This window comes from Falco naumanni, chromosome Z, assembly GCF_017639655.2.
Source record: "Falco naumanni isolate bFalNau1 chromosome Z, bFalNau1.pat, whole genome shotgun sequence".
In the NCBI taxonomy this organism is placed as follows: Eukaryota; Metazoa; Chordata; class Aves; order Falconiformes; family Falconidae; genus Falco; species Falco naumanni.
In genome coordinates, this window is record NC_054080.1 from 3657 (window position 1) to 21197 (window position 17541).

At 56.4% G+C, this 17541-nt stretch overlaps 2 protein-coding genes across 2 annotated transcripts; both read right to left on the reverse strand.

The window, feature by feature from the left end:
* Positions 1-5235: 5235 nt before the first annotated feature.
* LOC121081190 (acrosin-like) lies at positions 5236-7897 on the reverse strand. The gene is made up of 5 exons (XM_040580019.1): positions 7809-7897; positions 7294-7494; positions 6689-6954; positions 6253-6398; positions 5236-5794 (listed from the first exon to the last, which is right to left on the reverse strand). The coding sequence occupies exons 1-5, from the start codon at positions 7895-7897 to the stop codon at positions 5441-5443; spliced, it is 1056 nt and encodes a 351-aa protein (XP_040435953.1). The 3' UTR covers positions 5236-5440.
* Positions 7898-12683: 4786 nt separating this feature from the next.
* Positions 12684-15472, reverse strand: LOC121081208 (acrosin-like). The gene is made up of 5 exons (XM_040580057.1): positions 15257-15472; positions 14742-14942; positions 14137-14402; positions 13701-13846; positions 12684-13242 (listed from the first exon to the last, which is right to left on the reverse strand). Exons 1-5 carry the CDS (start codon positions 15343-15345, stop codon positions 12889-12891), a joined length of 1056 nt encoding a protein of 351 aa, XP_040435991.1. The 5' UTR covers positions 15346-15472; the 3' UTR covers positions 12684-12888.
* Positions 15473-17541: the final 2069 nt, after the last annotated feature.

Below are 17541 nucleotides of genomic sequence, written 5' to 3' on the forward strand. Positions count from 1 at the left end.
GCCGTAGTGAAAAGCCATGGGACGAAGCCCGCAGCTCCCTCTGTAACCAGAAACTCCTTACTGTGCTGCTGGATGGCTTGCGCCGTTGCGGCTGAAGGCCAGCCGTCTTCCCTCCCCACAAGGCATGGCCAGAAGGGGCCGAGGAAACCCGTGGGGCCAAAACCCGCTCCCCTCGGCCCCGCTTTCTGCTTCAGCCCGCAGACGAGTTGTGCCGGCGGCCTGGCTGCTGCCAAGGCACTGAGCCTCCCACATGGCTTTCAGGAACCTGGGGGGTGGCCACGGGGGGACAAGCAGGCCCCCTCCAGTGAAGCCCACAAGGCTTGCCCAAGCTCCCTCCCAGAGCCTCGGGCCACTTACCCACAGCTGTCCCATGTGCCGTGCACAGGACAGCACACGGCCAGCAGGACAAGGAGGAGACGCAGAAAATCCATCGCTGCCAGCGACATGTGGCAGCTGCAAGGACGAGGGCTTGTCGCCACCAGTACGGCTGCCGACGGACTGCCCGCAGGATTCCCGTTGCCCGGGGTTCCCTTGGACGCGGGACTGATGTCACAGAGTGCCTGGTTCCGGGTGCTGGGCGTGGTGTTGTCGGGGGAGGGGTGGGGGGGGTGGGGCAGGGGGGGTGGGTCGGGGGGAGTGAGGGTAGGGAGGGGAGGCAATAGGAGGGGTTCCAAGCAGGATTGGAGGCAGAAGCTGGGATCACTTTGCCTTTGCAGTCTATGAAATCTGCTGGTTTGATGGTACGAACTTGTTACCGAATTGATCATAAAAATCCCCCAAAGATATTTAGAGTGGACTGGAGGTGTTCCACATGTTGTGATAGCCCCTGTACAACAATTTGGCGCTGAATGGGCGCTGTCAGACTCTACTGCCCTTCAAGTGGCTCTTGGCAATTTTCAAGGGCAAGTTCAGTACCATCATCCACCTCATCCACTTTGGACAATGACTGTAGATCTAACTTTGCAGCCACGGCAACTGAGTTGGAGACGACCAATCAAAGGTGATACGGTATTTACAGATGGGTCTGGAAAAGTGGGAAAAGCCGCAGTGGCTTGGAAAAAAAATGGGCAATGGCCTTCCCAAATTGTGCATCAGGAAGGATCATCGCAAGTCATGGCGTTGCGGGCTGCGGCCTTGGCATTTCTTTATTTCCCAGGCCCTGTTAATCTCATTACTGATTCAGCCTGTGTGGCAGCCCTCCTTTCCCAGTTGGAGATGGCTGTCCATGGCCATATCAACCATGCCAAGCTTTTTGGCAATTTTGACTGTAGTTCGGGAAGGGACTTGGAAACGCCGTTCTCCATTCTACGTTATGCATGTTACGGCCACACTTCCCTACGCGGTTTCTGCAATCGATGGCAACGCTGGAGCTGATGCTCCAGTTTCTGTGGCTCTGTCGGTGCCTGTTCCTGAGGCCCACCTGCAGGTCGTGTTAGCCCACCAATTTTATCATCAGAATTGGTGATTCTTGTATCAACAGTTTGGCCAAAAGAGTCTCTCTCAGGCTGCTGCACGCAGCATTGTTGCAGCCTGTCCAGCCTGTCCAAAGGGTATCCCCGTGCCCAGTTTTGGAGTTAATGGCAGAGGCCTTCAAGCTTTCCAACGCTGGTGTTACAACAGATGTAACTCATTACAATGCCCGTGGGGGATCCCCAGCAATTTGGTATTCCCCATTCCCCTGCGGGTCAAGCCATCGTTGAATGCATGAATGATACTCTTAAACGCCTGCTTGAAAAACAGAGAAGGGGAATGAGGGGAATGACCCAGAGGCACGTTCCGAGAAAGCATGCTATATTTTGAACTTTTTGAAAATCTGTCGCCCATGCTGTGCCTCCCATTGTACGATATTTTGTGTCAACTGGTGACAAGCAGCAAAAGCACCAAGGTGTCTTAGTACGCGGGAAAGACCCTCATACCAGGCATTGGTCAGGACCACATGGATTGTTAACCTGGGGGAGAGGTGATGCTTGTGTTTCTACAGAGGAAGGTCCGCGATGGGATACCTGCTTGCTGTGTGCGGCCTGAGCTTAGCGTGCCGGACCGTGGGAGCGCTGCTGCCGCCAGTCAACCCAACAACTGATGTGTGGGTCTCCTTAGCACAGCAACTGAGCACATCCTGGCTTGGTGTGCCCTTCCTGACTTGCCAACATTGTTGCAAACAAGTGAATGTATGTGGGGAATGAAGAATCTTACTGAAAGCCTTGATATCGGGGATAAGTGATTACCTCTGTATGATGTTAATCCAAAAGGAGCTGATATTGTTTGCACTTTGAATGTCGATAGTTGTCTTTACGTCGATGCTAATGTAGTAGGAGGCTATGATGGGACCATGACACCCACATAAATCAACACGTGAACATGTTGATAAGCATAATGCGCTTAAAGGCAATATAGCTTTGGATGAAGCAGGTAATGATGTAGTTGATTTATGGAACTGACGGGAACATATTGCAGTGGTTCTTCTCTTATCCGGAGTAACAGCAGGGAAAGCATTCAAGAGTTAAATCACCTTGTTTGTTAGGCAGTTAAGAACGTGAGTCAAATTGGCCACTATTACATACAAAACAGAGCAAGTATTGGCTTTTTGTTGTTGGCTCAAGGACATGGCTGTGAGGATTTTGATGGTACATGCTGCGTGGATTTTAGGCGCCCCATTGCAGCAACATGTTATCAAAACCTGAGAACATGTCAGCCTTTTTGGCATCCATTCACTCAATTGGCGGTATCGTTTGTTTGCTATTGCCTTGGTTGCCGTCATGTTTGCAAGGGCCCTGCAGAACATGGAAAACAATAAAAAGGGAGGGGGGGGGGGGAGGGAGGGGGGCCCCGGTAATTGTAGAATCGTACGGAACAGAGACAGTGGGATAATGTGCAGTTGTGGCCTTGCTTTGGCGATGTGCAGCTGAGATCCTGCAGCAAAGAGTTCATAACTTTGAGGGAGTATGAGAAGAAACTAGGATGCAACAGAAACAAAGGAGGAATGTGATCTCACCTCTAGAAGATAAGGAAACAGCATGAACAGTAGAGAGTAGCCTATAGTGAAGAGCGCTAAGGAATGTGTTGTATGAACTTGACTGATCGCTCAAACTCCATTCATAAGCAGCTCGCAGAGTTGAGAAAAAACGTACAGGCCATAAAGGTTGAGAACGGGTTAACGGACTGGCTACAGGGTTTAGGAATTCCCGGAGGGTTAAAAGACTTGTTTCTGCAGGGGATAACGATGTTATTTGCCATTGTAATCTCTTTACAATGATAATGGGCTGCGTGTGGAATTGCTTTATGAGAATGATGAACAGATTGATAAAAGGGATCTGGATCGCTCAAAAACAAAAAGGGGGATTTGTGGAGTGGCTGGAAGACAACGGACATATTATGAGCAATGCAGACCACGTAACTTTGTTGTAATAGCAGGCCGAGCAGGCCGCAGCTGTAACAAGCTGCAGGTGTTGTGAAGGACATATGCAAGGCCAAGAGAGACAAAGAGACTGTGTACTCGCAGAGAGATAAGAGAGCTGGACAGAAAGGTGAGGAAAAACCGGATGCCTGCACAAGGGGGGAGCAGCGTGTGGACACCACGCTGGGACCAGTCCTAGGGGAGGTGGAAGCGTGTGAACGAGTCGTATTAACCTATCACCTTTTCCATACCAAAGCCTGCGTAGAGTGTGTATTTTTAGCCGGGGGTATAAATGGCTGTGCGTCTGTTAATAGCATCTGTAGAGTATAAATTGCTGTGTATCCCTTAATAAAGTGGCACCAACTGGATCACACTGGTTGTATCAGTTGTGTGCGAGCCTTCTGCGTCAACAGGGGAGTGCCACTGGCTCTGCCATCACACCAGGCCAGTGGTGTGGGACACAGTAGAGGGAGCCCGGGGTAGAAGAGCCGCTGCATGACAGCGACAGCAGCGGGGCCTGTGCAGACTGGTGCTCCCTTGGCAGAACGTCTGCGCTCGCCCTGCGGTAGAGGACGGGGAAGAGAGAGAGAAGGCTGTTGCCCTGCAGTGCTCATGCACATGTGCAAGCCCACGTGTGCAGGTCCAACTTCCGTTAGTGAGGACTGGCAGGTTTCTTGGACAGGCACTGGGAAGGCAGTCAGGTGTCGGGTGGCCTGAGGGTCCTGACCTCTTCTTCCTCAGCCAAAGTGCCGCGAGTCCCAGAATCACACAATGGTCGTTGTTGGAGGGAACCTCTGGAGATTATGCAGTCCAGCGCCCTGCCAAAGCAGGCTGTGCTAGAGCAGGTTGCACAACATCCTGTGCAGGTGGTGCTGGAATGTTTCCAGAGGCCTCTCTGGGCAGCCGGTGCCAGTGATCTTAAGCTGGAGTGCTGTGCAAGGGTCCCGGTGCTGGTGGGGGGCAGTGCCTGGACTAGCTGCAAGATCAAGGCACTGCAAAGGGGCAAGGAGATGATGAGCACAACAAGCCCATGCCACGCTCCCCTGCCTCCCCACGTGACAGTGCCTGTGCCCAGGTCCCTGGTGGCTGCGGAGGCCACCTGGCACTGGGCACCCTTTCCCCTGCCTACCCGGAGGCTGCCTTAGGCTCTCTCTAGTCCACTCAGGCCCCCTTCTGAGGCCTTCCTTGCACCCCAGACCCCTCTGCAGAGCCTCAAGCCCTCAAGAAAAGCCCACCGGACTGGGGGCCCGGTCTCCTAGTCTCGACCATTCCACTCGAGTCCCCGCCGCACCCCTCCATAGGTGTCTGGTATGCCCCAGGCCTCCGGTTGCTCCTCTAGCGTGGCCGATACTACAGCCAGGAGGCAGCCGGGGAGCAGCAGCAGCAGCAGCCTCTTTGCTCCCACTCAAAGCTCATGGCGCTCCCTGCAGCCACTGCAGCCGTAGGCTTGGGCTTGGAAACATGGTGCAGCTGTGAAAGCAGAGCAGGCTGGGGAAGCCCAGGAACTCCGTGGCATGAGCAAAGGCCCCAGCTCATGGATTTCCCCTGAAGCCCAGCTGGCCCTGAGAGGCCACTTTCAAGCTGGCTTGCGCCTCGTACAGAAGCCCACAGGGATGCCAGCAGGAGCCAGCCCAAGGCATTCTCTGCTTCCAACTGCCACCCCCAAGGCCCTGAGCCCTCCTATGACGTGCCTGCCCTCCTTCCACTGTTCCCTCCTGCTTCTCTCGGAGCAGGCAGAGCTTCAGCCCTTTGCGGTGACCCTTTGTGCCCGACTTGGCAGCCTGCCTCCTTCGGCAGGTGCCGGCTCTGGAAGCCCTTGCCTCACACAGGAGACTGCAGTGCACTGGCGCATGGTTAGCCATGCCAAGGGAAACACTTTATTGCAAGAAGGCAGCCTGCTGAGTTCTGCCGTTGTGAGCAGCGCGGGCAGGACAGAGCAGGCCTTTGTCACTGAGGCTGCCTTTCATCAGCAGGAATTGCCCCAGCAGGAAACGGTCGTCGTGCGCTGCAGCCTGCCCTGGATGCTCCTCATGGTGCTGCTCCAAGCTATTTTGCCCTTAGGTACTGCAGGAGCTCCTGCAGCCGGGTAAAGAAGTCCAGCAGCTTCTGGACTGGAAACGGGCAGGGTGGAAACCGGCTCGATTCTGTTGGCCTTGGCCTTGGCCATGGCCTTGGCCTCTGAACGGGGGTGTAGGTGAAGACTGGCTGTGGCCTTGCAGTAGTGGTTACTGCTGGGCGCAGGCCCATCTGCACCAGGATCCAGTCGTAGAAGTGCTGGGTGGAGGTGTAGACTCCGGGCTTCCTTGCTCTCGCACAGCCCGTCCCCCAGCTGGTCACGCCAACAAGCCAGAAGTAGTCGGCGCTCTTGTCTTGGCACACGAGAGGCCCACCGCTGTCCCCCTGCAGCACAGGAGAGAGGATGGAGGGGTTGTTGGGTGGCCACCGTCAGCCCGGTGGCTGGCTCCTTCTCTCTCACGGCACCTGCCAGAGCTGCATTCAGTGGCCAGCCAAGCTCTGCAGAAGCTTGCCTGGCAGGGGGCGGTGGGCCTGTAAGGCAGGGCTCGCTCCCACCGCTCTTCACGGTGGTGGTGAAGGTGTGTCAGACGGCTGGGATGGTGGAGCTGTGGGCTGCCAAGGGCACCGGGTGGGCCTTCTGGGCAGCGTGCCAGGCCTCTGGGACAAGGCGGGCAGGCCCTGGGCAAGGGCCTGCCCATGGGGAAGGGCGGGTAAGGCCCTCAGCGGTGGGGACCCAGCCATGGGAGTGTGAGTGGCCAGCAAAAGGCCGCGATGGCGCACGTTTGGGCGGTTGTGGCGGGGCTGCCTGTGCTGCCGGGGCTTGGCTTGTAGCACGCTCCTACCTGGCAGGTGTCGATGCCGCCCTGCGGATAGCCGGCACAGATGTTGTGGGTGTGGATGGCCCCCCTGTACCAGCCGCTGCTGTTACAGACCCTGGCATCAATGAGGTGGACCTGGGCCTCCTGCAGCGCGTATGCCGATCCTCCAGCTGTGAAGAGCACAGAAAGGAATGAACACCCAGCAGCTCATTGCCAGTTCTCCTCCCCCGTCTGGCTGAAGCCCTCCCCCGGGGCTCGGCTTTGCATGCCGACAGGCGCTGGACCGCTCTTGCCTTTCTGCCTTGCTCTGGGTCAATGGCTCGGGCCCCTCTCTGGAAGAGAGAGGCATACGCCCCCACAGCCTGACTCTGGCTTTCGCCTCTGCCATCAGGAAGCGCATCCTGCTTCCCCAAGCTGGCCAAGCTTGCACTGGCACCGCCGCTGCGTTTGGGCCACTCACCTCTTGCTTTCCTGGCACCCCAGCCACTGACGTAGCAGGCTGTCAGCTCTGAGACTCTCAGCGAGGCGTCGGGCACACAGGCAAGCTGTACGTAGCTGTTGCACTGGACAGGCTGGTCCAGCTCCAGCAAGGCAATGTCATTCCGCTGCGTGACGTTCCAGTAGTGCTGGTGAACCAGCAGCCGCCTGACGGCGCGCACCTGAGCCTCAGGGCCCAGCTGAGTCAGCTGGGTGACACCGAGCACCACGCGCAAGACGGTGATGTCCCTGGAAGGCAGATGGAGAGAGGGCTCAGAGGGAGCGCAGCCACGTGCCGCAGCAGCCCGGCACTTGCCCTGCCTTCTGCTCGACGAGGGAGAGAGGCAAGCAGCGCTAGGGAGGCTGCGACTGCCCTCGCGTGCCTTGGGCTCAAGCAGTGTCGAGCGGGAGGCTGCTGGGAAGCAGTGGCACGAGCCCAGCCTTCTCCTGAGCAGCCTCTCGGCGGGGCTCCGGAGTGCCCAGGCACTGGGCGTGCTGCAGGGCAACGGGACGGCAGTAGCACGTGCCGCTGCGCTCAGGGCACCTGCTAGTGTTGTGGGGCTAGCCCCGACCCCTGGTCCTCCTTACCTGACCTCGATGAAGCAGTGGGCTGCGGTGAGGACCCACTGTGGGCTGATGAGGGAGCCCCCGCAGATGTGCACCGTGCCTCCTTCCACGAGAGCCTGGATGCTGACGATCCAGGGCCAGGCCCCTGGCAGGGCATCTGTGCCACCCACGACGCGTGACATGCCGTAGTGAAAAGCCATGGGACGAAGCCCGCAGCTCCCTCTGTAACCAGAAACTCCTTACTGTGCTGCTGGATGGCTTGCGCCGTTGCGGCTGAAGGCCAGCCGTCTTCCCTCCCCACAAGGCATGGCCAGAAGGGCCGAGGAAACCCGTGGGGCCAAAACCCGCTCCCCTCGCCCCGCTTTCTGCTTCAGCCCGCAGACGAGTTGTGCCGGCGGCCTGGCTGCTGCCAAGGCACTGAGCCTCCCACATGGCTTTCAGGAACCTGGGGGGTGGCCACGGGGGACAAGCAGGCCCCCTCCAGTGAAGCCCACAAGGCTTGCCCAAGCTCCCTCCCAGAGCCTCGGGCCACTTACCCACAGCTGTCCCATGTGCCGTGCACAGGACAGCACACGGCCAGCAGGACAAGGAGGAGACGCAGAAAATCCATCGCTGCCAGCGACATGTGGCAGCTGCAAGGACGAGGGCTTGTCGCCACCAGTACGGCTGCCGACGGACTGCCCGCAGGATTCCCGTTGCCCGGGGTTCCCTTGGACGCGGGACTGATGTCACAGAGTGCCTGGTTCCGGGTGCTGGGCGTGGTGTTGTCGGGGGAGGGGTGGGGGGGTGGGGCAGGGGGGGTGGGTCGGGGGGGTGAGGGTAGGGAGGGGAGGCAATAGGAGGGGTTCCAAGCAGGATTGGAGGCAGAAGCTGGGATCACTTTGCCTTTGCAGTCTATGAAATCTGCTGGTTTGATGGTACGAACTTGTTACCGAATTGATCATAAAAATCCCCCAAAGATATTTAGAGTGGACTGGAGGTGTTCCACATGTTGTGATAGCCCCTGTACAACAATTTGGCGCTGAATGGGCGCTGTCAGACTCTACTGCCCTTCAAGTGGCTCTTGGCAATTTTCAAGGGCAAGTTCAGTACCATCATCCACCTCATCCACTTTGGACAATGACTGTAGATCTAACTTTGCAGCCACGGCAACTGAGTTGGAGACGACCAATCAAAGGTGATACGGTATTTACAGATGGGTCTGGAAAAGTGGGAAAAGCCGCAGTGGCTTGGAAAAAAAATGGGCAATGGCCTTCCCAAATTGTGCATCAGGAAGGATCATCGCAAGTCATGGCGTTGCGGGCTGCGGCCTTGGCATTTCTTTATTTCCCAGGCCCTGTTAATCTCATTACTGATTCAGCCTGTGTGGCAGCCCTCCTTTCCCAGTTGGAGATGGCTGTCCATGGCCATATCAACCATGCCAAGCTTTTTGGCAATTTTGACTGTAGTTCGGGAAGGGACTTGGAAACGCCGTTCTCCATTCTACGTTATGCATGTTACGGCCACACTTCCCTACGCGGTTCTGCAATCGATGGCAACGCTGGAGCTGATGCTCCAGTTTCTGTGGCTCTGTCGGTGCCTGTTCCTGAGGCCCACCTGCAGGTCGTGTTAGCCCACCAATTTTATCATCAGAATTGGTGATTCTTGTATCAACAGTTTGGCCAAAAGAGTCTCTCTCAGGCTGCTGCACGCAGCATTGTTGCAGCCTGTCCAGCCTGTCCAAAGGGTATCCCCGTGCCCAGTTTTGGAGTTAATGGCAGAGGCCTTCAAGCTTTCCAACGCTGGTGTTACAACAGATGTAACTCATTACAATGCCCGTGGGGGATCCCCAGCAATTTGGTATTCCCCATTCCCCTGCGGGTCAAGCCATCGTTGAATGCATGAATGATACTCTTAAACGCCTGCTTGAAAAACAGAGAAGGGGAATGAGGGGAATGACCCAGAGGCACGTTCCGAGAAAGCATGCTATATTTTGAACTTTTTGAAAATCTGTCGCCCATGCTGTGCCTCCCATTGTACGATATTTTGTGTCAACTGGTGACAAGCAGCAAAAGCACCAAGGTGTCTTAGTACGCGGGAAAGACCCTCATACCAGGCATTGGTCAGGACCACATGGATTGTTAACCTGGGGGAGAGGTGATGCTTGTGTTTCTACAGAGGAAGGTCCGCGATGGGATACCTGCTCGCTGTGTGCGGCCTGAGCTTAGCGTGCCGGACCGTGGGAGCGCTGCTGCCGCCAGTCAACCCAACAACTGATGTGTGGGTCTCCTTAGCACAGCAACTGAGCACATCCTGGCTTGGTGTGCCCTTCCTGACTTGCCAACATTGTTGCAAACAAGTGAATGTATGTGGGGAATGAAGAATCTTACTGAAAGCCTTGATATCGGGGATAAGTGATTACCTCTGTATGATGTTAATCCAAAAGGAGCTGATATTGTTTGCACTTTGAATGTCGATAGTTGTCTTTACGTCGATGCTAATGTAGTAGGAGGCTATGATGGGACCATGACACCCACATAAATCAACACGTGAACATGTTGATAAGCATAATGCGCTTAAAGGCAATATAGCTTTGGATGAAGCAGGTAATGATGTAGTTGATTTATGGAACTGACGGGAACATATTGCAGTGGTTCTTCTCTTATCCGGAGTAACAGCAGGGAAAGCATTCAAGAGTTAAATCACCTTGTTTGTTAGGCAGTTAAGAACGTGAGTCAAATTGGCCACTATTACATACAAAACAGAGCAAGTATTGGCTTTTTGTTGTTGGCTCAAGGACATGGCTGTGAGGATTTTGATGGTACATGCTGCGTGGATTTTAGGCGCCCCATTGCAGCAACATGTTATCAAAACCTGAGAACATGTCAGCCTTTTTGGCATCCATTCACTCAATTGGCGGTATCGTTTGTTTGCTATTGCCTTGGTTGCCGTCATGTTTGCAAGGGCCCTGCAGAACATGGAAAACAATAAAAAGGGAGGGGGGGGGGGGGGGGGGGGGGGGGGCCCCGGTAATTGTAGAATCGTACGGAACAGAGACAGTGGGATAATGTGCAGTTGTGGCCTTGCTTTGGCGATGTGCAGCTGAGATCCTGCAGCAAAGAGTTCATAACTTTGAGGGAGTATGAGAAGAAACTAGGATGCAACAGAAACAAAGGAGGAATGTGATCTCACCTCTAGAAGATAAGGAAACAGCATGAACAGTAGAGAGTAGCCTATAGTGAAGAGCGCTAAGGAATGTGTTGTATGAACTTGACTGATCGCTCAAACTCCATTCATAAGCAGCTCGCAGAGTTGAGAAAAAACGTACAGGCCATAAAGGTTGAGAACGGGTTAACGGACTGGCTACAGGGTTTAGGAATTCCCGGAGGGTTAAAAGACTTGTTTCTGCAGGGGATAACGATGTTATTTGCCATTGTAATCTCTTTACAATGATAATGGGCTGCGTGTGGAATTGCTTTATGAGAATGATGAACAGATTGATAAAAGGGATCTGGATCGCTCAAAAACAAAAAGGGGGATTTGTGGAGTGGCTGGAAGACAACGGACATATTATGAGCAATGCAGACCACGTAACTTTGTTGTAATAGCAGGCCGAGCAGGCCGCAGCTGTAACAAGCTGCAGGTGTTGTGAAGGACATATGCAAGGCCAAGAGAGACAAAGAGACTGTGTACTCGCAGAGAGATAAGAGAGCTGGACAGAAAGGTGAGGAAAAACCGGATGCCTGCACAAGGGGGGAGCAGCGTGTGGGCACCACGCTGGGACCAGTCCTAGGGGAGGTGGAAGCGTGTGAACGAGTCGTTTTAACCTATCACCTTTTCCATACCAAAGCCTGCGTAGAGTGTGTATTTTTAGCCGGGGGTATAAATGGCTGTGCGTCTGTTAATAGCATCTGTAGAGTATAAATTGCTGTGTATCCCTTAATAAAGTGGCACCAACTGGATCACACTGGTCGTATCAGTTGTGTGCGAGCCTTCTGCGTCAACAGGGGAGTGCCACTGGCTCTGCCATCACACCAGGCCAGTGGTGTGGGACACAGTAGAGGGAGCCCGGGGTAGAAGAGCCGCTGCATGACAGCGACAGCAGCGGGGCCTGTGCAGACTGGTGCTCCCTTGGCAGAACGTCTGCGCTCGCCCTGCGGTAGAGGACGGGGAAGAGAGAGAAGGCTGTTGCCCTGCAGTGCTCATGCACATGTGCAAGCCCACGTGTGCAGGTCCAACTTCCGTTAGTGAGGACTGGCAGGTTTCTTGGACAGGCACTGGGAAGGCAGTCAGGTGTCGGGTGGCCTGAGGGTCCTGACCTCTTCTTCCTCAGCCAAAGTGCCGCGAGTCCCAGAATCACACAATGGTCGTTGTTGGAGGGAACCTCTGGAGATTATGCAGTCCAGCGCCCTGCCAAAGCAGGCTGTGCTAGAGCAGGTTGCACAACATCCTGTGCAGGTGGTGCTGGAATGTTTCCAGAGGCCTCTCTGGGCAGCCGGTGCCAGTGATCTTAAGCTGGAGTGCTGTGCAAGGGTCCCTGTGCTGGTGGGGGGCAGTGCCTGGACTAGCTGCAAGATCAAGGCACTGCAAAGGGGCAAGGAGATGATGAGCACAACAAGCCCATGCCACGCTCCCTGCCTCCCCACGTGACAGTGCCTGTGCCCAGGTCCCTGGTGGCTGCGGAGGCCACCTGGCACTGGGCACCCTTTCCCCTGCCTACCCGGAGGCTGCCTTAGGCTCTCTCTAGTCCACTCAGGCCCCCTTCTGAGGCCTTCCTTGCACCCCAGACCCCTCTGCAGAGCCTCAAGCCCTCAAGAAAAGCCCACCGGACTGGGGGCCCGGTCCCCTAGTCTCGACCATTCCACTCGAGTCCCCGCCGCACCCCTCCATAGGTGTCTGGTATGCCCCAGGCCTCCGGTTGCTCCTCTAGCGTGGCCGATACTACAGCCAGGAGGCAGCCGGGGAGCAGCAGCAGCAGCAGCCTCTTTGCTCCCACTCAAAGCTCATGGCGCTCCCTGCAGCCACTGCAGCCGTAGGCTTGGGCTTGGAAACATGGTGCAGCTGTGAAAGCAGAGCAGGCTGGGGAAGCCCAGGAACTCCGTGGCATGAGCAAAGGCCCCAGCTCATGGATTTCCCCTGAAGCCCAGCTGGCCCTGAGAGGCCACTTTCAAGCTGGCTTGCGCCTCGTACAGAAGCCCACAGGGATGCCAGCAGGAGCCAGCCCAAGGCATTCTCTGCTTCCAACTGCCACCCCCAAGGCCCTGAGCCCTCCTATGACGTGCCTGCCCTCCTTCCACTGTTCCCTCCTGCTTCTCTCGGAGCAGGCAGAGCTTCAGCCCTTTGCGGTGACCCTTTGTGCCCGACTTGGCAGCCTGCCTCCTTCGGCAGGTGCCGGCTCTGGAAGCCCTTGCCTCACACAGGAGACTGCAGTGCACTGGCGCATGGTTAGCCATGCCAAGGGAAACACTTTATTGCAAGAAGGCAGCCTGCTGAGTTCTGCCGTTGTGAGCAGCGCGGGCAGGACAGAGCAGGCCTTTGTCACTGAGGCTGCCTTTCATCAGCAGGAATTGCCCCAGCAGGAAACGGTCGTCGTGCGCTGCAGCCTGCCCTGGATGCTCCTCATGGTGCTGCTCCAAGCTATTTTGCCCTTAGGTACTGCAGGAGCTCCTGCAGCCGGGTAAAGAAGTCCAGCAGCTTCTGGACTGGAAACGGGCAGGGTGGAAACCGGCTCGATTCTGTTGGCCTTGGCCTTGGCCATGGCCTTGGCCTCTGAACGGGGGTGTAGGTGAAGACTGGCTGTGGCCTTGCAGTAGTGGTTACTGCTGGGCGCAGGCCCATCTGCACCAGGATCCAGTCGTAGAAGTGCTGGGTGGAGGTGTAGACTCCGGGCTTCCTTGCTCTCGCACAGCCCGTCCCCCAGCTGGTCACGCCAACAAGCCAGAAGTAGTCGGCGCTCTTGTCTTGGCACACGAGAGGCCCACCGCTGTCCCCCTGCAGCACAGGAGAGAGGATGGAGGGGTTGTTGGGTGGCCACCGTCAGCCCGGTGGCTGGCTCCTTCTCTCTCACGGCACCTGCCAGAGCTGCATTCAGTGGCCAGCCAAGCTCTGCAGAAGCTTGCCTGGCAGGGGGCGGTGGGCCTGTAAGGCAGGGCTCGCTCCCACCGCTCTTCACGGTGGTGGTGAAGGTGTGTCAGACGGCTGGGATGGTGGAGCTGTGGGCTGCCAAGGGCACCGGGTGGGCCTTCTGGGCAGCGTGCCAGGCCTCTGGGACAAGGCGGGCAGGCCCTGGGCAAGGGCCTGCCCATGGGGAAGGGCGGGTAAGGCCCTCAGCGGTGGGGACCCAGCCATGGGAGTGTGAGTGGCCAGCAAAAGGCCGCGATGGCGCACGTTTGGGCGGTTGTGGCGGGGCTGCCTGTGCTGCCGGGGCTTGGCTTGTAGCACGCTCCTACCTGGCAGGTGTCGATGCCGCCCTGCGGATAGCCGGCACAGATGTTGTGGGTGTGGATGGCCCCCCTGTACCAGCCGCTGCTGTTACAGACCCTGGCATCAATGAGGTGGACCTGGGCCTCCTGCAGCGCGTATGCCGATCCTCCAGCTGTGAAGAGCACAGAAAGGAATGAACACCCAGCAGCTCATTGCCAGTTCTCCTCCCCCGTCTGGCTGAAGCCCTCCCCCGGGGCTCGGCTTTGCATGCCGACAGGCGCTGGACCGCTCTTGCCTTTCTGCCTTGCTCTGGGTCAATGGCTCGGGCCCCTCTCTGGAAGAGAGAGGCATACGCCCCCACAGCCTGACTCTGGCTTTCGCCTCTGCCATCAGGAAGCGCATCCTGCTTCCCCAAGCTGGCCAAGCTTGCACTGGCACCGCCGCTGCGTTTGGGCCACTCACCTCTTGCTTTCCTGGCACCCCAGCCACTGACGTAGCAGGCTGTCAGCTCTGAGACTCTCAGCGAGGCGTCGGGCACACAGGCAAGCTGTACGTAGCTGTTGCACTGGACAGGCTGGTCCAGCTCCAGCAAGGCAATGTCATTCCGCTGCGTGACGTTCCAGTAGTGCTGGTGAACCAGCAGCCGCCTGACGGCGCGCACCTGAGCCTCAGGGCCCAGCTGAGTCAGCTGGGTGACACCGAGCACCACGCGCAAGACGGTGATGTCCCTGGAAGGCAGATGGAGAGAGGGCTCAGAGGGAGCGCAGCCACGTGCCGCAGCAGCCCGGCACTTGCCCTGCCTTCTGCTCGACGAGGGAGAGAGGCAAGCAGCGCTAGGGAGGCTGCGACTGCCCTCGCGTGCCTTGGGCTCAAGCAGTGTCGAGCGGGAGGCTGCTGGGAAGCAGTGGCACGAGCCCAGCCTTCTCCTGAGCAGCCTCTCGGCGGGGCTCCGGAGTGCCCAGGCACTGGGCGTGCTGCAGGGCAACGGGACGGCAGTAGCACGTGCCGCTGCGCTCAGGGCACCTGCTAGTGTTGTGGGGCTAGCCCCGACCCCTGGTCCTCCTTACCTGACCTCGATGAAGCAGTGGGCTGCGGTGAGGACCCACTGTGGGCTGATGAGGGAGCCCCCGCAGATGTGCACCGTGCCTCCTTCCACGAGAGCCTGGATGCTGACGATCCAGGGCCAGGCCCCTGGCAGGGCATCTGTGCCACCCACGACGCGCGACATGCCGTAGTGAAAAGCCATGGGACGAAGCCCGCAGCTCCCTCTGTAACCAGAAACTCCTTACTGTGCTGCTGGATGGCTTGCGCCGTTGCGGCTGAAGGCCAGCCGTCTTCCCTCCCCACAAGGCATGGCCAGAAGGGCCGAGGAAACCCGTGGGGCCAAAACCCGCTCCCCTCGCCCCGCTTTCTGCTTCAGCCCGCAGACGAGTTGTGCCGGCGGCCTGGCTGCTGCCAAGGCACTGAGCCTCCCACATGGCTTTCAGGAACCTGGGGGGTGGCCACGGGGGCCAAGCAGGCCCCCTCCAGTGAAGCCCACAGGGCTTGCCCAAGCTCCCTCCCAGAGCCTCGGGCCACTTACCCACAGCTGTCCCATGTGCCGTGCACAGGACAGCACACGGCCAGCAGGACAAGGAGGAGACGCAGAAAATCCATCGCTGCCAGCGACATGTGGCAGCTGCAAGGACGAGGGCTTGTCGCCACCAGTACGGCTGCCGACGGACTGCCCGCAGGATTCCCGTTGCCCGGGGTTCCCTTGGACGCGGGACTGATGTCACAGAGTGCCTGGTTCCGGGTGCTGGGCGTGGTGTTGTCGGGGGAGGGGTGGGGGGGTGGGGCAGGGGGGGTGGGGCGGGGGGAGTGAGGGTAGGGAGGGGAGGCAATAGGAGGGGTTCCAAGCAGGATTGGAGGCAGAAGCTGGGATCACTTTGCCTTTGCAGTCTATGAAATCTGCTGGTTTGATGGTACGAACTTGTTACCGAATTGATCATAAAAATCCCCCAAAGATATTTAGAGTGGACTGGAGGTGTTCCACATGTTGTGATAGCCCCTGTACAACAATTTGGCGCTGAATGGGCGCTGTCAGACTCTACTGCCCTTCAAGTGGCTCTTGGCAATTTTCAAGGGCAAGTTCAGTACCATCATCCACCTCATCCACTTTGGACAATGACTGTAGATCTAACTTTGCAGCCACGGCAACTGAGTTGGAGACGACCAATCAAAGGTGATACGGTATTTACAGATGGGTCTGGAAAAGTGGGAAAAGCCGCAGTGGCTTGGAAAAAAAATGGGCAATGGCCTTCCCAAATTGTGCATCAGGAAGGATCATCGCAAGTCATGGCGTTGCGGGCTGCGGCCTTGGCATTTCTTTATTTCCCAGGCCCTGTTAATCTCATTACTGATTCAGCCTGTGTGGCAGCCCTCCTTTCCCAGTTGGAGATGGCTGTCCATGGCCATATCAACCATGCCAAGCTTTTTGGCAATTTTGACTGTAGTTCGGGAAGGGACTTGGAAACGCCGTTCTCCATTCTACGTTATGCATGTTACGGCCACACTTCCCTACGCGGTTCTGCAATCGATGGCAATGCTGGAGCTGATGCTCCAGTTTCTGTGGCTCTGTCGGTGCCTGTTCCTGAGGCCCACCTGCAGGTCGTGTTAGCCCACCAATTTTATCATCAGAATTGGTGATTCTTGTATCAACAGTTTGGCCAAAAGAGTCTCTCTCAGGCTGCTGCACGCAGCATTGTTGCAGCCTGTCCAGCCTGTCCAAAGGGTATCCCCGTGCCCAGTTTTGGAGTTAATGGCAGAGGCCTTCAAGCTTTCCAACGCTGGTGTTACAACAGATGTAACTCATTACAATGCCCGTGGGGGATCCCCAGCAATTTGGTATTCCCCATTCCCCTGCGGGCCAAGCCATCGTTGAATGCATGAATGATACTCTTAAACGCCTGCTTGAAAAACAGAGAAGGGGAATGAGGGGAATGACCCAGAGGCACGTTCCGAGAAAGCATGCTATATTTTGAACTTTTTGAAAATCTCTGTCGTCCATGCTGTGCCTCCCATTGTACGATATTTTGTGTCAACTGGTGACAAGCAGCAAAAGCACCAAGGTGTCTTAGTACGCGGGAAAGACCCTCATACCAGGCATTGGTCAGGACCACATGGATTGTTAACCTGGGGGAGAGGTGATGCTTGTGTTTCTACAGAGGAAGGTCCGCGATGGGATACCTGCTCGCTGTGTGCGGCCTGAGCTTAGCGTGCCGGACCGTGGGAGCGCTGCTGCCGCCAGTCAACCCAACAACTGATGTGTGGGTCTCCTTAGCACAGCAACTGAGCACATCCTGGCTTGGTGTGCCCTTCCTGACTTGCCAACATTGTTGCAAACAAGTGAATGTATGTGGGGAATGAAGAATCTTACTGAAAGCCTTGATATCGGGGATAAGTGATTACCTCTGTATGATGTTAATCCAAAAGGAGCTGATATTGTTTGCACTTTGAATGTCGATAGTTGTCTTTACGTCGATGCTAATGTAGTAGGAGGCTATGATGGGACCATGACACCCACATAAATCAACGCGTGAACATGCTGATAAGCATAATGCCCTTAAAGGCAATATAGCTTTGGATGAAGCAGGTAATGATGTCGTTGATTTATGGAACTGACGGGAACATATTGCAGTGGTTCTTCTCTTATCCGGAGTAACAGCAGGGAAAGCATTCAAGAGTTAAATCACCTTGTTTGTTAGGCAGTTAAGAACGTGAGTCAAATTGGCCACTATTACATACAAAACAGAGCAAGTATTGGCTTTTTGTTGTTGGCTCAAGGACATGGCTGTGAGGATTTTGATGGTACATGCTGCGTGGATT

What these genes read in the sequence shown, in the direction of transcription:
- LOC121081208 (XM_040580057.1), bottom strand. Translation starts at nt 15,345, where the DNA reads ATGTCGCTGGCAGCGATGGATTTTCTGCGTCTCCTCCTTGTCCTGCTG. An exon ending in GGCACATGGGACAGCTGTGG is followed by an intron (nt 14,943 to 15,256) that starts GTAAGTGGCCCG and finishes TTCTGGTTACAG; the next exon opens with AGGGAGCTGCGGGCTTCGTC. An exon ending in GGGTGCCAGGAAAGCAAGAG is followed by an intron (nt 13,847 to 14,136) that starts GTGAGTGGCCCA and finishes TGCTCTTCACAG; the next exon opens with CTGGAGGATCGGCATACGCG.
- LOC121081190 (XM_040580019.1), bottom strand. Translation starts at nt 7,897, where the DNA reads ATGTCGCTGGCAGCGATGGATTTTCTGCGTCTCCTCCTTGTCCTGCTG. An exon ending in GGGTGCCAGGAAAGCAAGAG is followed by an intron (nt 6,399 to 6,688) that starts GTGAGTGGCCCA and finishes TGCTCTTCACAG; the next exon opens with CTGGAGGATCGGCATACGCG. An exon ending in GCGGCATCGACACCTGCCAG is followed by an intron (nt 5,795 to 6,252) that starts GTAGGAGCGTGC and finishes CCTGTGCTGCAG; the next exon opens with GGGGACAGCGGTGGGCCTCT.